Source organism: Pterocles gutturalis, unplaced genomic scaffold, assembly GCF_000699245.1.
Source record: "Pterocles gutturalis isolate BGI_N339 unplaced genomic scaffold, ASM69924v1 scaffold38701, whole genome shotgun sequence".
Taxonomy (NCBI): Eukaryota; Metazoa; Chordata; class Aves; order Pterocliformes; family Pteroclidae; genus Pterocles; species Pterocles gutturalis.
In genome coordinates this window covers 3,928-21,599 of record NW_010101899.1, presented here as the reverse complement: position 1 = coordinate 21,599, position 17,672 = coordinate 3,928, and the positions used below count along the sequence as shown (strand labels likewise).

The 17,672-nt window shown below is 38.3% G+C and overlaps 1 protein-coding gene across 1 annotated transcript in view; it reads left to right on the top strand.

Annotated features, from left to right (window-relative positions):
* PDE7B (phosphodiesterase 7B) overlaps positions 1–17,672 on the top strand; it is a gene marked incomplete at its 3' end in the record, with an annotated part of 30,189 nt that overhangs the window by 9,419 nt on the left and 3,098 nt on the right. The window contains exons 3-7 of the mRNA XM_010084831.1: positions 6,369–6,520; positions 7,788–7,851; positions 9,491–9,586; positions 11,306–11,406; positions 12,915–13,046. Of these exons, the coding sequence (XP_010083133.1) occupies positions 6,369–6,520; positions 7,788–7,851; positions 9,491–9,586; positions 11,306–11,406; positions 12,915–13,046 (545 nt within the window). The remainder of the gene's footprint in view (positions 1–6,368; positions 6,521–7,787; positions 7,852–9,490; positions 9,587–11,305; positions 11,407–12,914; positions 13,047–17,672) is intronic.

The window sequence follows — 17,672 nt, the reverse complement described above, 5'->3', positions numbered from 1 at the left end:
AATTGATCTTAAAGTTGGATTTAATCTGTTCCTCTTGCTGTTATTAAGGATAATATTCTGTTACTTAACTGGTCTTTGAAACCCTAGTTTCTCCAGAACTTGGTGTAATGGGATAATTCAGTATATAGATGGGATAATCTGCATAATTCTTAAGTTCTCTAGTCTCTTTCAAACAGTATCAAAAGGAATATATTTTTGGATGGTGGGGGAACTGCATGACTAGTGTTTATCAAGATGCCAGCAATTGTGCAGGAACTTTATTATTTGGAAACTGAGCTGTTACAAGCCACCATGTTCAAAGAAGAGGAAACCCCACAGCAAGGTGACCTAGAAAGCTGGTGTCCCAGAACCTCTCACATTTCATTAACTACATGAGCCAAACAAGCACATGAGCACCTCTTCTGTAAACAGGGCTCTGCATTAATTTTGTGCCCTTATACAGGTAGTTGAAGAATGGAATCTTGACTCAAAGGGAAAACTTTAAAGATCTTTTGTTTTACTTCTTCTGATTTTCTGCTCTTTTCTGGTGTGTTCAGAGTCCCCCTCTCATTCTCACAGCCTCTTCCTAGTTGAAAAAATGTTTACCCATTTAAAGATAAATACAGTTGTAACCCATATGAACAATGGCAGCTAACAGAAAGCACCTCTAAAATTTAATTTTATCAAAAGTCAAGGAACAAAGAATTTTTTAGACATTAGAAAAGCAAGCAAAACCAAAAGGTTTATAACACAACCTTTTTGGATTCCTGAGTAGTTTGAGGAAGTCTCATGAGGATTTCTACATCTGCAAGACTTCAGTACAACATTTTTTTATCTGTAGATGTGATATAGTGCAAGGTGTTCATCTCTGTCTTCTTAGTTGTGGTGACCAGTGTGTATTCAAATGATAAAATTGACACAATCCTAGTCTTTTTGAATCAAACTTGTTTGTCAGTTTCTCACACCAGCTGCAGACAACTGAGAAGTACAACTGGGATGTTCATCTGAGATTCTTGGTCCTTCTACACTAGACGAAAGCTTTCAAGCAACAGTCCTTTTACACAGGTTTCTGGTGCTTTGTGCATTTTCTCAGGCCTTTCTTCAAAATGGCAATGTTTCCTTTCTGAAAGGTTCTTGGACTGTAAGGGGCAAGGTAAGGGAAAAGCCTAGACAGTAAAGAGAGAAGAAAAGGTTATCTGTTTTTCTAGTTTACTGGTGCCTTCTCCAAAAATTCAAATGTGAAATACTAAGTTTGGAATTAGTTTTTAGATTACCTGTGCTAGTTCTGCTGTCCCTACTCATGCTGCTTTTGGATAATCTTTTGGATATTATCTTTTGGATAATATGATAAATCTGTAATGTAAGAAGATATTAAGAAGGCACAGCAATTTTTTTCTATCATCAGTGCTATGCACTCTTCTTTGTTAGAAAAATTTAGCAACCAAGTCATGCAATGAGTATGACAAACAAGACTTCAGTAAAGATGATCTAAATGCCTGGCATGACTTTGACACACAAAAAAATGGACAAACACCAATTATTCCTCATAAGTCAATGACATATCTCTTGGGCTCTCAAATGGAAGTGTTCTAATCAGCTGTCAAACCAGGAACCAGTGCAGGAAATTACCTTAATAACATATAGGATCAGAGGCAAATTGTTTCCCTGTCCTCACTGCTTGCAAACTGTCGGAACAGTAAATTGCAGGTCTGATCCTCTCACCTTATCTTCCAGATATTCCAGCACTTTTCTGACAATCCTGCCTGACTCTTCAGGCATGCAGTTGTAGAGCAGTGGCTGGGTACAGAATGGCTTTGCATCCTCAGAAGAGGGGAAAGGGTATTATCAATTGTATGAGTCAAAGGCCAGTTCTTGAGGACTTGATTTATTCTGCATCTTTTTGGAAAAAAAGAGGAAAAACATTTTCTGCTTCTGAATCGGTTGGTGTTTGAAAATTAATAAGCCTGTTGTTATCCACTCCTGCCTGCTGAGTGACCTGTTTTTATTGTACGCTGAGGTGCAATAAAATAAAAGAAGGCGATACTGTGAAGGAAAACTTGGAGGCCTTATTTGAATACATAACCAAGTTTGTTTACTATGAAAGAACAATAACAATGTAATGAGAATGTCTGGTGCAGAGTTAAGTACATCCTTGTCCAAATTTGATTTATGTGATTGTTTCTGGATGTTAACTCAACTATTGTTAACATAACCTCCATTATTTTTATATTCACGCTGCCTGTGGGCACGCGCTAGCACGGCAATGTGAAAGAAATCTGAAAGAAAATTGGTAGCAGTTCTAGTTTTTCCCTGAAATAACAGAGGTTGGGGTGTAGTGAGCCATAGGTCGTGTTAAGGCAAGCAGATCTGTGTAACTGGAGGAACTTTGTTAGGAGAGAGAAGGCAACCATTGATTCCTGTAGCTTATTAACCTCTTGAGGGCCACATGCAATATCCAGACATCATCCGTGGTCTGATAGCGTGTATATGTGACGTGGCTCTCAAATTACCTAAAGAAAAATGCCACCACTTTTGCTGCTTGATGAAACACATCAGGCGATACACTCTGAGCTCAGGCTGTCTGTGTTTTTGAAGGTAGAAGTTCAGCTTTGTGAGGAATGCTTATGCAGACACTCTGTGTATGTAATTCATATGATATGTCTATGGAATTCATACAATAACTTTGTTCAGTGTACAAAGCAGGGTTTCTCCAACCTCTGTGGTAGGCAGTCACTCCACAGGATATGAGAATGGGCATCTTTTAAGAGATACAGATGATGCTTTCTCTAGGTAAACAAAACATTCAGAAGTTGCTACAATGATTAAAGATAAACACAGCTCTCAAAGGAAGTTTTATGGGTATAAGCAGAAGACATTCTTGTTTGTCTTTCATGTTCATTTCAAAATTGCACACAATTACTAAATCTTTCCCATGTGAGCCTTGCAGCTTGTGTTCTTTAATGAGATAATATAGCATATATTTTAGTACCCATAGTTCCACAATTGAAGCTCAGTGATATCTGCAATGATATTTTTGATTCATTTACTTGTAATTCAATTTAGACTAATAAGAAATAGCTATCAATAACTCTTTATGTTTCAAAGTCACTATATGACTTACATCAGGTGTTGTCATCAGAATTTTATATTTACAATTTAAATTGAAATTTACAGTTTTCAATAAAGAAGTGGTGTGTTCAGCGTATTACTGTAAGTCATTCACATAAATCCTTAATTTCATCTTAAAACTGCATCCTGATTTTGTGTCAGCTGGTGGTTCCCATACACTGGGAATGACTCTCGCTGCTGGGAGATTGAGGTATGACCGCTGAGCTGAAGGCAGAATTTGAGCATTCACTCTCAGCTGCTCCATTTTTTGCTCTTCTTTTTTAAGTGTCCTTTTTCTCTCAATTTCATATGGCTGTGCTTTTCTTTTTTGTTTGACACTCATTTAGGGACGGGAAACAGAAAATGCCAATGAGATTATAGTAATTCGGGATGTGTTGTGGTCAGAGACTGGCAGAATCTTAGTCCAATTTTATGCAAGGCACCAGCATAATAAGGTACATTATTGCAGATGGCATAGTAATCTGTTATAGGTCATAGCAATCATCTGACAAGTCCTGTGATTTGTAGACAAATCAATTGTTACTGAAATGACCCAGAGGATGTGATCTTAACATTATATCCTTTAAGTCAACATCCAGAGTTTGCATGTGGGTAGCCTGCAGTGTGGGATTCGGGCTGTTCTGTCAAGAGCCCAATTTTGAACATACATTTCATACTGTCCTTTATCAGTATTATGAACTCCTTCCCCTATGAATCAAAATACAGGGCAATAGATTATTGTGGGTAATCTTTTTTTTCATAATATACTGTAATACAGTGCTCATCTGAAGCAGCAAGTCATGTTTCAGAGGCACTGTCTGCCAATGATTAAATTTCAGTTGAGACCCATGAAAACCATATGGAGCAATGTGGCAAAGCAGTGGCAACAAGTTTGTTAGTTCAGTTCATAAAATATGTTTCACAATAAGAAATTATTTATTTCAACCTGATGTGTTTGTGCTTTGTTAAATATTATTTGTGCTACTGAAATAATCTGGTAATGCAAAGGATAAAATGACCACTGCTTCATAATCCAATGTATTGCTTGTTGGGTCTCAGGCCAAATCTTCCCCTTCAGATCATTCACAGCAACTTTATGTGTGAGTTTTAAAGACACCTTAGGGGAACATAGGTTTTAATTTCAGTTCTCTGTCTTTCACTGAAAAAAACCAGATATTAACTTAGATAAAAATTAGTTGGAGCAACTACTAATTCTTGATATTCAACAGGGAAGTTTTCCATACTTCAAAATTTAATTTTGTTACCTGAAAGTAGTGACAGTTTGGGGGCAAAGATGGAAATAGGAAAATTGGGAAGTCGAGAAACAGCTGACACAAGTTTAAAAAGTGAATTAATTTTAAGAGTGTTTTGTCATCCAGGAATTAAAGTGAATGTGAGCCACTTTTTAGCAGCACTATAAAAATGACAAGAATTGCCAAAAACAAGTCTACTGGTTACTCCACACGTCACTGTCACTGGGTAACTGTTAGCACCTACATTAGTCACTCCTTCAATGGGGCCATGAAATTGTTCCAGCTTTTAAAATGTGTGAGAGAATTGAGGCAGGTTCTGGCACATCATAAATGAAAATCTAACCTTCAGGCTGGTACAGTAGTGACATTGTTACTGTTTGCATTCTTGAAAACACATGGCTTGTCAAGTTGCAATAAAATTATTTTGTACTTTTATATTATTAAAACTTGGTGGGGTCTTTGGGCAGCCCACGAGAAGTGTGAAACTTATAGGTGAAAGAAAATATATTAATTATTGATTCTCAGTATTTAAGTATGGGGGTTTTTGTTGTTACTGACTTTGCGTCTCTCAATAGCTGTTGCATTAAGGAATAGACTTGCTACAGAAAGTGCTCACACGTGCTGTTGGAGAAATCAAATACTGAACCACCTACGATCAAAAAAAACCCTAGTAACTTCTCTGAAAAACCTCTCGCAATAGTAACACTCATAAAAACAGCATAAAAAGTCATATTTTCATTCCATAGCAGAACAAACACTCAGCATTTTTGCATAAAAACAAATAGCAACATAGAGTCATCTTCAGTCCACAGATCTTTTTCGTGAGCTCTTATTTAAACCTGAAATCCAGTTAAATGCTATGCAGCTTCTTAGCTCGAGCAGTCATTACTGTTCTTGAAAAGGAGTGCTTAATCTTTGGTTTCTTACAAGATTCCTCTTATGAATAAAACTGTGTTGAGTCTTACTACCTTCAAACAACTGTCCGGTTTCTGTTCTGACTTTCTCCAAAACTTATACCAGCCTGCAAAATGAAAAATTCACAACTGTACATAAGGTTCTCTTAAAAGTTCAAATTAAATTGCCTAAGTCATTACAAGTTTTAGGAAGCCTGTATATTAGTCCTACTAACAATAAGGTAATTTAATTACTCCAATTACTAATTTAATCACTGCATTAAAACTGCCTTGTTTTTTTTGAGTCACATTTAGCCTTATATGAAAATCTCCTAATGCAGCATTAGGGAATTAGAATTATCCTGGTACTGAGTGAAAAGAACATATTCTGTTGTGTAACCAGAAATGCATGTATTGCCTGAATATACTTGCTTTCCTAATTGTAGAACTAAAATATTTTCTTCATTTATAGTTTGCCTTATATTATGGAGCAGACAATACAATAGGATTATTAACCTGTTCTTACTTCTTGCTCTTTTCTCTCATTTTCCAAAAGTGGGTCACACATTCATGCTTTCAGCCTGCATTTTGGTGTCACCTTTTTGGCTTCATATCCAAGGTCACCTTGTGTGCTAGTGCTATGCAATTTTAATATATTCCAGTCACACTCCTGTTGAGGTAGCAAGGTATTGCTATTTTCAATTGTACAGGTAGCGAACAGAAGCACCGGAGAGTAAGAGTTGCTCTCCCGTACCTAACTCTGCCTGGTCATTTAGGGTCCCTCTAGACATCTACAGGTAGGTGATATATCACCCCCCCAGTGTCTCAGCCTGGATCACATTAGAGTCTGGGACAGGTGGTCTACTGAACTCAGATCTTCCAAGTCTATGGAACTAACTATGTTAGTGCCCTGATTACTGAAACATATTTCCTTTCTGAAATAAACAGATATTTTATGATGAAGTATAGGGATTTGACTACTGCTGCTTCATGGGGATTGGCAAGAAGCATGAACCTTGTGATTTTTTGTGTCACTATTTTAAAAAAAGTTTTTTGCTGTTTCTCTTATTAAATAATTGAGAGTGTCATCCTTCATCTTGGGTTTCATGGTTTCTGTACGTATTGCTTTTCACAGATACTACACTCTCAGGGGAAATTGGCACCAAGAAAAAGGTGAAAAGACTGTTAAGTTTCCAGAGGTATTTCCATGCATCCCGGTTACTGCGTGGAATTATACCACAAGCCTCTCTGTACCTACTGGATGAGGACTACCTTGGGCAAGCAAGGGTAAGATGGTCTCTGGGTCTCCATTTCTTTTAATAATATTCCAGAGAGTGTCAATTTTGTTTCAGTGTTCAGATAATCAAATGTATGGCTGTATGGCTTAAATGACCCACCTTACTTGCCTGCCTCACAGCAAACAGGCTGTCCATTCCTCTTTTATGGTTACAGCTTTAAAGGCTTAGTCTCAATGAAACAAGAAAATGTCTAAATCTATTCAGCATTTTTAGATTCTGTCAACTGAAATTATAATCTGGATTTATTAAAAGATAAAGGATCCCTGGCTGAGTTACTGATTTAAGTAAGTGCACCCTCAACACAGGATTTAATTCATCGGCTCGAAAAAAGACAGCTGTCTCTCAGCAGGTATGAAGCAGCTATTAGGCAACCTACAATAGCTCTCCATAATGGCAAAGGCTGGGAAACAGGGAACAGTCACTGCAAGGAACTTCATAATAATCAAAATATAATTCTCTCATTTTACAGCTATTATACTTGCTTTGAAACATATTTTCTAACAAAACGTGCATGACTGATGGTGTTGGGATTATGTGCCTAGGCAATTTTTACTCTCTGCAAGAGAAGATTATGTGCCAAGTGTTAGAAAGTAATTAGGAATCCAGAACTGGTTTGAATACAGACTAAACGATGGGAGTGAACACGTTCTATTCACACATATGCCATTGTAGGCGTACAGTTAGTCCAGACTCTGTCTCTTGACTGAACTGATGTAGCTGTAAAGACACTGTATGTGATGGCAGGGATGGCTTCTTCCCTGTGGCTGAGTGGGCTTCACAGAAGCACTGTATCCAAGTTTGTAAAAGCTATTACTGTGTATTGGTTTGTTCAGCAAAATGTAATTCATATTCACCATGAGAGCTATGACTGTGCTTTACTGTAATGAAAACCTATGAGAATTTGTACTGGATTGATTTTGGGACATGAAAGAACAATAAAAAACTTGTGCAATAAAAGGGAACATTTTCATAATATTTTGTTTTATAATATTCTATGTTTTGAGCTCCATTTTGAAGGTATTTTTAGTGTCAAGTTCAAAACCTCCTCAGTGAAAAATGCAAAGGATATCCTATGCAGTACAGATAAATTTGGTTCTTGGTGTCTCGTGTTTCAAATACCTCTCTATAGCTTTTGTGAACAAAACTTTAAAGCTGCAACAACCAATCCTGTGACTGATCAATGTGGAATAATAATTTACATCTGCTTTATAGTTTCACATATCATTCACTTACCTTTTCATATTTGTTTTTTCTAGCATATGCTATCCAAAGTGGGAATGTGGGATTTTGACATTTTCTTGTTTGACCGCTTGACAAATGGTAAGTAATTAAACAAAAAGGTTTTATTTTAAAATGTCTCATATATGGCTATCCTTAAAATCCCTAATTAATTTATTGCTAAACATTTTCAGTTAAGATTCCAGAAGAGAAATTATACAGAGTGAATTCCTCTTAAAATCATGTCCTTGAACATTTCCAGGCTTTTCCCATAATGTTCACAACTGTAGGATAATGTTTAAAGTGTGCTTTCGTGTTAATCTAATCTCATACATTTGTTATGGCCACCTTTTGCTTTTTTTATTGTGAAGTGCTTATTAGTTTCAAGGAAGTATTTCAGTTTCCTTTATCTGGGAAATTCCAAAGGTACTTTGAATATACCTATTAGATCCATTGGTTGCTAAGTCCAGACCTCCATAATCAGTCAGTTTCTATCAAGATGAAATGCTTTTAACCAAAGATATCCTTGCTTATGTTCAGCAGCAAAATTTAGCAAAATTCATTAAGACAGTAAAAATCTGTAAAACTTTTTGCCTAAACATGTGCCTGTAGCACCACACACACTCCGATTTCTAGGTAGTGCCTCTTGATCTGAACTGCCGAAGAGGATCATGATCACAGCTTTCTCCTTTTTGTATTGCTTATGGGACCAAAAGATCCCTCATTCCTCATGCCTGGTCTAAGAAGGTTTGGCTGGGGCAACAAATGTAGAAAGAAGTTGGTTTAGAGGGTAATTCAGCTGAGTGACTGACAGTGAAGAGTGGAAAGGACTGCAAGTGGCAAGGGGAGCAAAAGCATAATTCTTCTGAATTACCTTTCTGTACTCCTGCTCAGTAGCCAAGGCCAAATAAGTTTCCATGTCCTCTTCGTACATATATTTATTTTCTTTCCTGAGTTACATTAAATGAGAAGAGACTCCCTTCAAACATTGTTTATACATTGTATAGGTTGGTTGGTTTTGGGGTTCTTTTCTAATTTTTCTGGAAACATCACTGATGAATTATGAAGTGCAAACTTTTTTAAACACTGTGTGTATGTATATTTGATCTTATAATACTAGTTAGGCTCAGTTTTGCCAGTGTTCCCAATACTAAATTCACAGTAAGGCCAGCATAACATTACAGTGGGATTTGAGACTGTAAATACTGCAACTCTTCTTTTCCTGATTGCATCATCATTGTGAGATGCAACTGTAGCTGAGCTAGTTACATGGGCTAATTACATGTTTATACTGCCATGTGTAAAAAAAATTAATTACAAAATGCTAATTTCTCAGTAATTAACTACTTAGTACAGTATGGCAAGCTGAAGTGGCAGAAAAGCCATTCTCCTTTCTATAATTTCTGGAAGTAGACCTGGATTATGAAGATGATGTGATTCTCAAACAAGCCTTTCAAAAGATTTCCAGTTGAATCCATGTCACTTTGCCATTTGTATCATGTTGAAACATGACTTTATGGCATCTAGACAGAAGAATGGCACTGCACTGGTACAGCCATACTGTCAAGTCTTGGTTGTATATGGGAGTGATTTATGTAAGCTGCTTTTGGATATATGAGTACCATCTAAGCTCTTATGATAGGAGCTGACTAATAGCTAGGAAACTATGATGATTTTTAGCTTTGCTTGGTTTGTAACTACATGTTAAGGGAATCTAAGAGTTGTTCCTTTCTGCTTTTAGGAAACAGTCTCGTAACACTGCTTTGTCACCTCTTCAATGTGCATGGACTTATTCACCATTTCCAGTTAGATATGGTTACGTTACACAGGTTTTTAGGTAAGTGCTCACCTCAAAGCCATCTTTAAACACAGTTTACAGCTTAAGTAGGGGACCAAAAAAGGCACTGGTTTGATCTGCACAGATATGTAAAGTCATTACATCGTTGCAAATATTTCAGTAAAACATTTCTGTGATATATATTAGCATACAACACACAGGCACTCAGGTACTCAATTCAGTACCTGTTAAGTCAATGTAGGGACTTCAGAAAGCTCTGCATTGCGCTGAAATATCCCGGTACCACAGTTGCACTGGTGATTTTTAAAGAAGTGTGCCATGCAGAGATGTGGCTGGCCAAGTGGGCCCCCACAAACAGACATACAGACATTGCAGAACCTCCCTGTGCACAGTACAGTTGTGGTGCAGCGTCATTATTTTAGTGACTAATAGACCACTGAGACCCAGGACAGTTAAAACCTTATGTGCAAAATTTAACAAATTATATCAAGCTGTCTGCACTGAATAGTGTTGATGAAAGCCCCTGCTGCTGTTACTGCCAACAGAAATATTAGCCCCATGCTGTCAGCAAACCAAAAGAAGAAATTGGCCAAAATCAATTACTTTTTGCATCATGTTTTGAATGCAGCTGAATGCCAGTTTGTTAGGCTGTTAGATGGAGCTTCAAAGGCAGGGTCTCTTCCTTAAGAAGATTGTCACTTCTGGAAATGGTGTGGAGACAGACAAAATCTCCCTGCCGTTTGGTGTGGAGACAGACAAAATCTCCTTGCCGTTTCTGACTCCTGTGGGCGGCCATGAAGTGGATGCTCAGATAATGAGAGCAAGTGGTATCCGGGGTTTAAAGGATTACCCACTGTAACTTCAAATGCTGGTGGAGCTGGAAACAAACTGAAGGCTCAGAGTTTCTTTGGCATTCCCAATTCTGGAGAGGAGTGCCATGGGAAATTTGCCTGTTACCTTTCTGTTTGATTAATTTGATAGTGTGTGGGAGAGCGCTTTGGGCAAGATCACGTGCAGCTTCCTGTGTTCACATGGTGTTGCCCGGAGACCACTTAACAGAGCAGGCACTGCTGCAAGGAACAGATGAGTGGGAAGCACGCACCTCAGTGATTTTCTGTGCAATTGAAAGCTGAGAGTTAAAAGGTTGTCACTCAGTCTTCCAGCTGGACCAGTTCCAGCACTGCACGCTAAAACAAGAGGGACTGGTATTTTAACATGGAGACATAGACGTGACTAAAATTATCATAGAAGATTTTGCTCCCAAGACCCCTGTGCTTTATCTTTTGATTCTCTGTCTGGAGCATGTAGGAATGCCTTTGACCATTGCTAGTCACTCAGATAACAAATGATGCCAGGATATCAATGACTCAACCCCCGCTGCTGCAAAATAGGTGGTACTGCCTTAATGACATAGTACTCCCCTATGACAGCAGTGCAAATAATTACACTCCATTGTGGATAACTTTGCCTCTCTTCCTTGTTTATTTTACTCCTGAACGAGAGCCTTCACTAAGGCAAGAAAGAGTTGATTTATGAACTAGTACCAGCATATCCCCTTGGGCCTCACAGATCCTTTCATGCATTTTTTTCTCTCAAGGTATCCCAATAAGCGCACCAGTCTAAGTAAGCTACAGATATTTGAAGAAACTCCTTAGACAGCTGACTTCAAAACCCCAAACTGTATTTTAAGTCCAGTTCCCATTTGTGGCCATGGCATTCAGAGACAAAAGGATCTTTGTTTTCTGTTTTGGTTCCCAGTTATGGTTCAAGAAGATTACCATAGCCAAAACCCGTACCACAACGCTGTCCATGCTGCTGATGTCACTCAAGCTATGCACTGCTATCTGAGAGAGCCCAAGGTAATGACAACCTTTCTCACTGGTGTTGCTTTCAGATATTTTTTTTCCCAGGATTGGGAAAAAAAACAAAACAAAACAAAAGCTATTTTTAGATAGTGGAAAATGACTGCGTACTTGATGTCAGCAATGAGGCAGTAGCAGAGTCAGCTGCAGATTACAGACACTTCACACAAGCTACTGGAGTCATGTGTCATCACACAGATGACATATCAAAGTGCTGTTGTATAAGCTCTGGCAAGTTTTACCTTAACGGTGTGTACCAGCCATTGGCCAGTGGCTGCAGTCCTCCCAGCAAAGCTGGTAGGAAGAAACACATGCCCCTGACTCAGTCCCTTCAGGGCATAAGCCCCTCACAGCAGTATTTCAGAATACCAAACTGGGCAGTGCAACACCAGAAAAGAAGGAAACAGTGCCTTCAGCTGGGTCTGTTGCAGGGGTTTCCTCTGCACGAGTAAACAGCAGCTTCTTGGCTGCTGCAGTGAGCCCTGACAGCGTGAGGGTGTAACGTTGCTTTGTGTGTTACTGGGAGGCACTGTAATACTGTAATGCTGAGCCACAGGGTAAGAATATAACTTGTCTTTCCTGGCTTGACTTAAACTAAAGGAAGTTCTGCCAGAATTAGCAAATTGTTAGACCAGAATTTAGCAGTGGCGAGGACAGGAGCAGGGCCCAGCTTTCCTGTATTTTCATCTCCTGTAATATCTGCAAGTCCGTTCTGTCAAGAAGTGCAGAGGACAGCCAACATCCAGAATCTATACCATACTACTCTTCATTTCTCATCTCAGGATGCTTCTTTCAGCTCATAGACCTGTACTCTGTATAGACTCATCAGGCTGTTAATAACTGCCTCACTCTCCGAAATTGAAAATGCCAAGACTTGCAATTTTTTTTTTCCAATGATAACAAAATTTGCTTCTGAATGATAAGCTGTATGGAAGAAAAAAGTCTGGGCAGGTTTTCAAACTTGGATGTCAGAAGAAAGGTAAATTATGTTCTCTAATAAAATACCTGTATTTGGACTGAGATATCTTAACAGCCAAGTTTGAAGTTTCAAAAGTTTATAAACTCTGCAATTTCCAGCACAGTTTATTGTTTGTATTGTTTAGTTTAGTATTACTAAATACTGTGTGAGGCAGAGCCTCTTCTCATCTGTGCTAACATGTGCCAACCTGCCAGTATACTTATTTACTTTTTTAAACAGAATCTTTTAGACTAAGCTCAAGTACTTCTATAACAACAATCCTTATATTGCCGTGAATGATAAAGAGATAAGAAATACAAACTGTAATAAAATATGAGTATATAGTCTGATATCTTTATAGATGTTTGTTCAACAGTCACTTTAAAAATGTTGTTCACAAAATTTATTTTATATTTTGCATTTGTATACAAATGCTTACAAAACCGAGCTATGCCATGATGTCAGTTGGTTTGTTTATTTGCCAAAAGAAGAAAAAAAAAAGTGTTTACTGTTCACGTTCTTGTTGTGATTAATGCATGTGATTCAGCTTGCCAACTTCCTCACCCCATCGGACATCATGCTCGGACTGCTAGCTGCTGCCGCTCATGACGTGGATCATCCAGGGGTCAACCAACCCTTTCTGATCAAAACTAAACACCACCTTGCCAGCCTGTACCAGGTAAAGCTTCTCATCAACTTGATAATATGTAAAATGGTGTCAAGAAGAGTCTAAGCAACTTGCAGTGAACTTTAGTGCCAAAATCTGATGGCAGAGGGATGCACTTTACAATCTGGACAATTTTGGCTAAGCTCCTCACTGAGTGCCTCTTCTTACAGCAAAGCTGATACCCGTTAGAAAAAAGGTGAAAATGTCATATTTTGTTGAGGACATTTAAGCCAAATCAGTTGCCTGGGTTATTTCTTCTGTAGATCATCTGGGGTAAGGACTTGTGGGTAGGAGATTTAAAATCACAGCAAGACAATTTGTACTTCATCTTCCTTCAGTGAGCGAGTTAATGTTCTAAATTAGCGTTTCATTAAAGTAAGCTCATGCTTCATGTGGCTCTAGTAAAGTTAAACACTTAATAAATATAGCAATTAAAAAAAAAAATAGAAGATAGAGGAAACTAAAGGAAAAGTTGTAGATACTTACACAAACGTGCCTAGAGACATAAAGCAAGAACTTAAAAACAACCACTGTAGGTCACACCACAGGCTGCCTAGACCAGTATCCTGTTTCTAAGAGCAGCCAGTAAAAGATCTCAGAGAGAAACATAAGCCTGGGATAAGTATAGAGTTGTCCTTCACCTGGCATAGATCCTCCCAGCTCTGGGAAGCGGTAGTAGAAGACTTCCTGAAACAAAACCATGGACCCTCTTGTTCAGTGACTATCAATGAACCCATCCTGCCCTGATTTTTGTGGTCCTTTTTGCATATATTTGAATTTTTGGCCCATGGAAGTCACTGTAGCTCTGGATTTTTTCTGCAACTGTCCTATGTGTATGATCTTATCATGCATGTATACATTATTATATATGCACATCTCTGTTCTTTACATTATACTCACATATACACGACAGAGCAATGCTGTAAATAACTTTGGTTGTACTAACCATAATTCATAGCTAATAAATGGAGATGGTATTGATTTCTAGCATTTGGAAGAGTCAACTTCAGACTTTGTAATAAGGTGTTAGAAAATCCCAAGCTAAAAAATCTAATTGGAGAAGACTCACCAATAGCTATGTGCCTTTCTACGCATACTTAGCGAATTGAGAGTTTGCTGTGATGTGCTTGCTACTTGAAAAGAGATTCTTTCTTGTTTTTCCCTACTCAAGCAACGTTTGGGTTTTCCCATAAGAAGTGGATTATGTCGCGGTACTGCTGTCCTGCCCTGAGATAGAGTAACGGGCTTGACCATGGGAGCCCCAGCCAGGGCACGATGATGCTCAGACACATAAAAGTTCATGATTGGCCTCGTCACAAATTAATGCTGCTTACGAAGTTATCCCCGTATACGTCTGGTGCATTTTGCTTCAGTCTTTTCTAAAGGTCAGGCCATCTGAGTGGGAATGGAGAAAAGCCAGGGAACTGAGCCAGGGGACTTTGGGAAAGTTAAGCTAAGGATCCTTTGAAGAGGAGCGGGTCGAGCCAAAAACCCCAGTCCTATAGAAAGGTATAAACAACTCCTTCTCAGATCAATAGTGGGAAACTAATATATAATTAGGTTGAAAATTCAGGCTAATCAGAAAGAAATTTAACTAAAATAAAATACTACTATCTTGGAGAGATTGTTTCTGCTCAGTTAACTGGACTTGAATGTACTTTCAAATGTTGGTTAGAAAGGCAGCGACAATACAGAAAAGGCAATCTTTCAACAGCAAATGTGATTGTTAAGTATCCTCTTTAGGGACATTCACTGGAAGGTTTGACTTATATGATTTTATCTGAAATAGATCCCAGATTGTTTACAAAGATTTTAGTAGTATACAGTACATGGATGCCAATAAAAATAACAATGTTGGAAAAAAGTTTCACTGAAAATATTTTTAGTCAAAAATTTAGATTCAGTCTTTAAAACAATAAATTGTATTCTTCTCAAGATTAGTGCTTTAATGTGTGATTGAAACTGAAACAAAACAGTTCTAGTGTTTTTGGTGGTTTTTAAATAGCAGAGCCACAGAACTGCTGGGAGTAATCAGAAAAATGATCGAATGAAAGTGAGTTTTAACAAAGCTGGCAGTCATCTGTCACCAAGACAGGAGTAACTGAGACTAAGGGCTATCTATTTATGGTGTCTCTTTGCTCTTGATTCTTTGTAAATTGATATTAGAACTTTACATTTGAATGATCTGGGAAAAAAAAGGGTTGCAAAACAAGGTAATTTAGTGTTTGACAAAGACATAAGTGTTTGACATTTTCTGAAGAGCATATATGAGGAGAATCATGTTTCAGGAAGATCCGGGGTCACCACCAAGGAGTTCAGAACTTCCAGTATTTATTATCAAATTAAATCCATATTTTATGTTGCAAGGCTTTTTTGTAGTAACATATAGGGTAATTTCTACAAGAGTATACTTGCATGTGAGGCACCATAATTTTCCACAAAATAAAAGTGCCTCATTGAAGCCTCTAGCATTACAGGGACAGATGAGAGTGTAAAAGGTGACAGTAGGGACTTGGAAGTCACTAGGTCTCTTGTGACAAGCACAACAGCATTCCTTGTTGCGTGATACAGACTTTCATTTCTAACTTTCATTAACCATTAAAACTAAGAATGAGTTTCATTCTTGCTAGTTAATCATTGTCTTAGAACTCTTAAAAGTCACAGTTAACTCAAATTCTGATTGATACATTTGGCTTATCCGACGTTATTTCTACTTCTTTTGACTGAAAGCAGCATACAATTCAAGGTTGCTCAGCCTGATATAATCCTGCCTTGTAGTTGTCCAAAATGCCACATCAAAACTAACACCAGAAAAAGTCAACTGCTTTGTTTTTTAAAACAGAAACTCTTTTACTGAAAATGAATTATGAATTTCCTAATAAAACAAATAGCATTGATATAAATAAAATGTTATACAGTAATACAGAGTTGAGATCTGTCTTTGCCTGGCTCTTAAATTAAGCGTAATAGTTTAGAAGTCTGGACTGATCACATACAACATGTATGGTACACGTTTCAGAAATCTATGAAAGAATGCATTACAACTCTAGATGTATATAAACTGGAATTAGGAAAATATGTTTTGGGCATCAGTTATGACAGTTCTACTTTGCAGTCTTCCTTAGAAGCACCATTTCTAATTAAAGTATCATTTTCAAGTATTTAACATTGTATATAGTTAGATCAACTGCTCAATGACTAAGAATAGATGACCAGACTGAAAGAAATTTAGATCGCCTCCCACTCTGAATTAAAATTAAAGTTTTCTCTGCACCTATTTAATAGCAAGTCAAGTCTTCCTCTCTTCAAGTTATTATTCTTTTCCAAATGTGTATGATGTCAAGTGTGGTGGTTTGAATGGCTCAGGGAGTCACAGATTGGAGATCTGTGATAGTCTAAGTACAAAAAACATTTTTTCCCTCACAGTCCTGAAGTCTGTGTTAGAGGAAGAGCAATCTAATAGTTTGAGGCAGTAAATGTGATGGAGGCTTCTTAGAATGCCGCCTTTAAAACTAACCTGTGCTATGCAGTTTTTTAAAAAATAGAGTTATGGGAAGCAAGCTCTCTGGAGATCAGAGCTGAGAATCCCAGTCTGCAAGCCAGTCCGTAGGCTTTTCCCTGCATGGGTTATCTCCGCTATCAGATAGCTCATGGCAATTAGTCTTTAGTAAGGCATAAGTGTTCCAAAGTGAGATAGCTGACTCTACTAAGCAGCTTCGGGGGTTCTGGCTGCTTGCATTTAACAGGGGAGTCATATGACTTCAAGCCCAGTTGTCGCTTGTTAACTTGACCTTTCCTTTTCCCTCCTCCATGTACTTTGAGTGTGGGAAACTAGACAGTGCAGCACCCTTGGTTTAAGTTCTCCTTATAGCAGCAGGTAAAGAAAAGAAACTTACAGAAGTGTAATTACTCTGGGATGGGTACCCAAGTTTGCTTTTTCCTTTGAGTAACTGTTGGTTGGATATGGAACATTCTTGGCTGCGTACAGGCTCCGCCCTGTTGTGGCCGGCCTTCAGCGTGGCCAAAGAGCAACTGCACCTGCAGAGTGTAATTCCCTGGTTGAGGTAGGGACGGCTGAAGCAGCTCATCTCAGCAAGTAACGCTGCTGTGCTGGAAGGGATGTGGGGGCACAGAGTGCTCCAAGGGCAATCTCATCATCCTCAGGCTGTTTCAAGGGTGCAGTCAGACCGGGCTGCAGGAACTGTGCACACAGACACTGTCTTAAATGAGTGTAAGCCTTCCCAAAAGCCAAATGTGACAGGCAGGGTTTGTTTAATTTACCTTAGGGTAGGAAGATGGCAGCCTATGGACTTGAGATAACTGTTGGGACCAGGATTCAGCTCTGAGATTAGGGAGGTGAAAGAACAAAAAAAAAGAAATTGTTATGTCCCATTACACTCCCTTATTTTTCTTGGTCAAAGTGCAGGGTTGCAAAAGTCCATCCTGATGTACTTAGGCAAAAGGAGAAGAGGGATATTTAAGTTGTCTAATAAACTTGCTGTCAAAAGTAATTTAGATATTGCATAACCTGTCGTGACTTCTGAGTCTGTTAGCTCTTCCAAGGAAAATGGCTTAGTCTTTGCATGGTTGGAAAGGTTTTGGGGGCTGGTTTTGGTTTGGTTTGTTTTTTTCCCCACT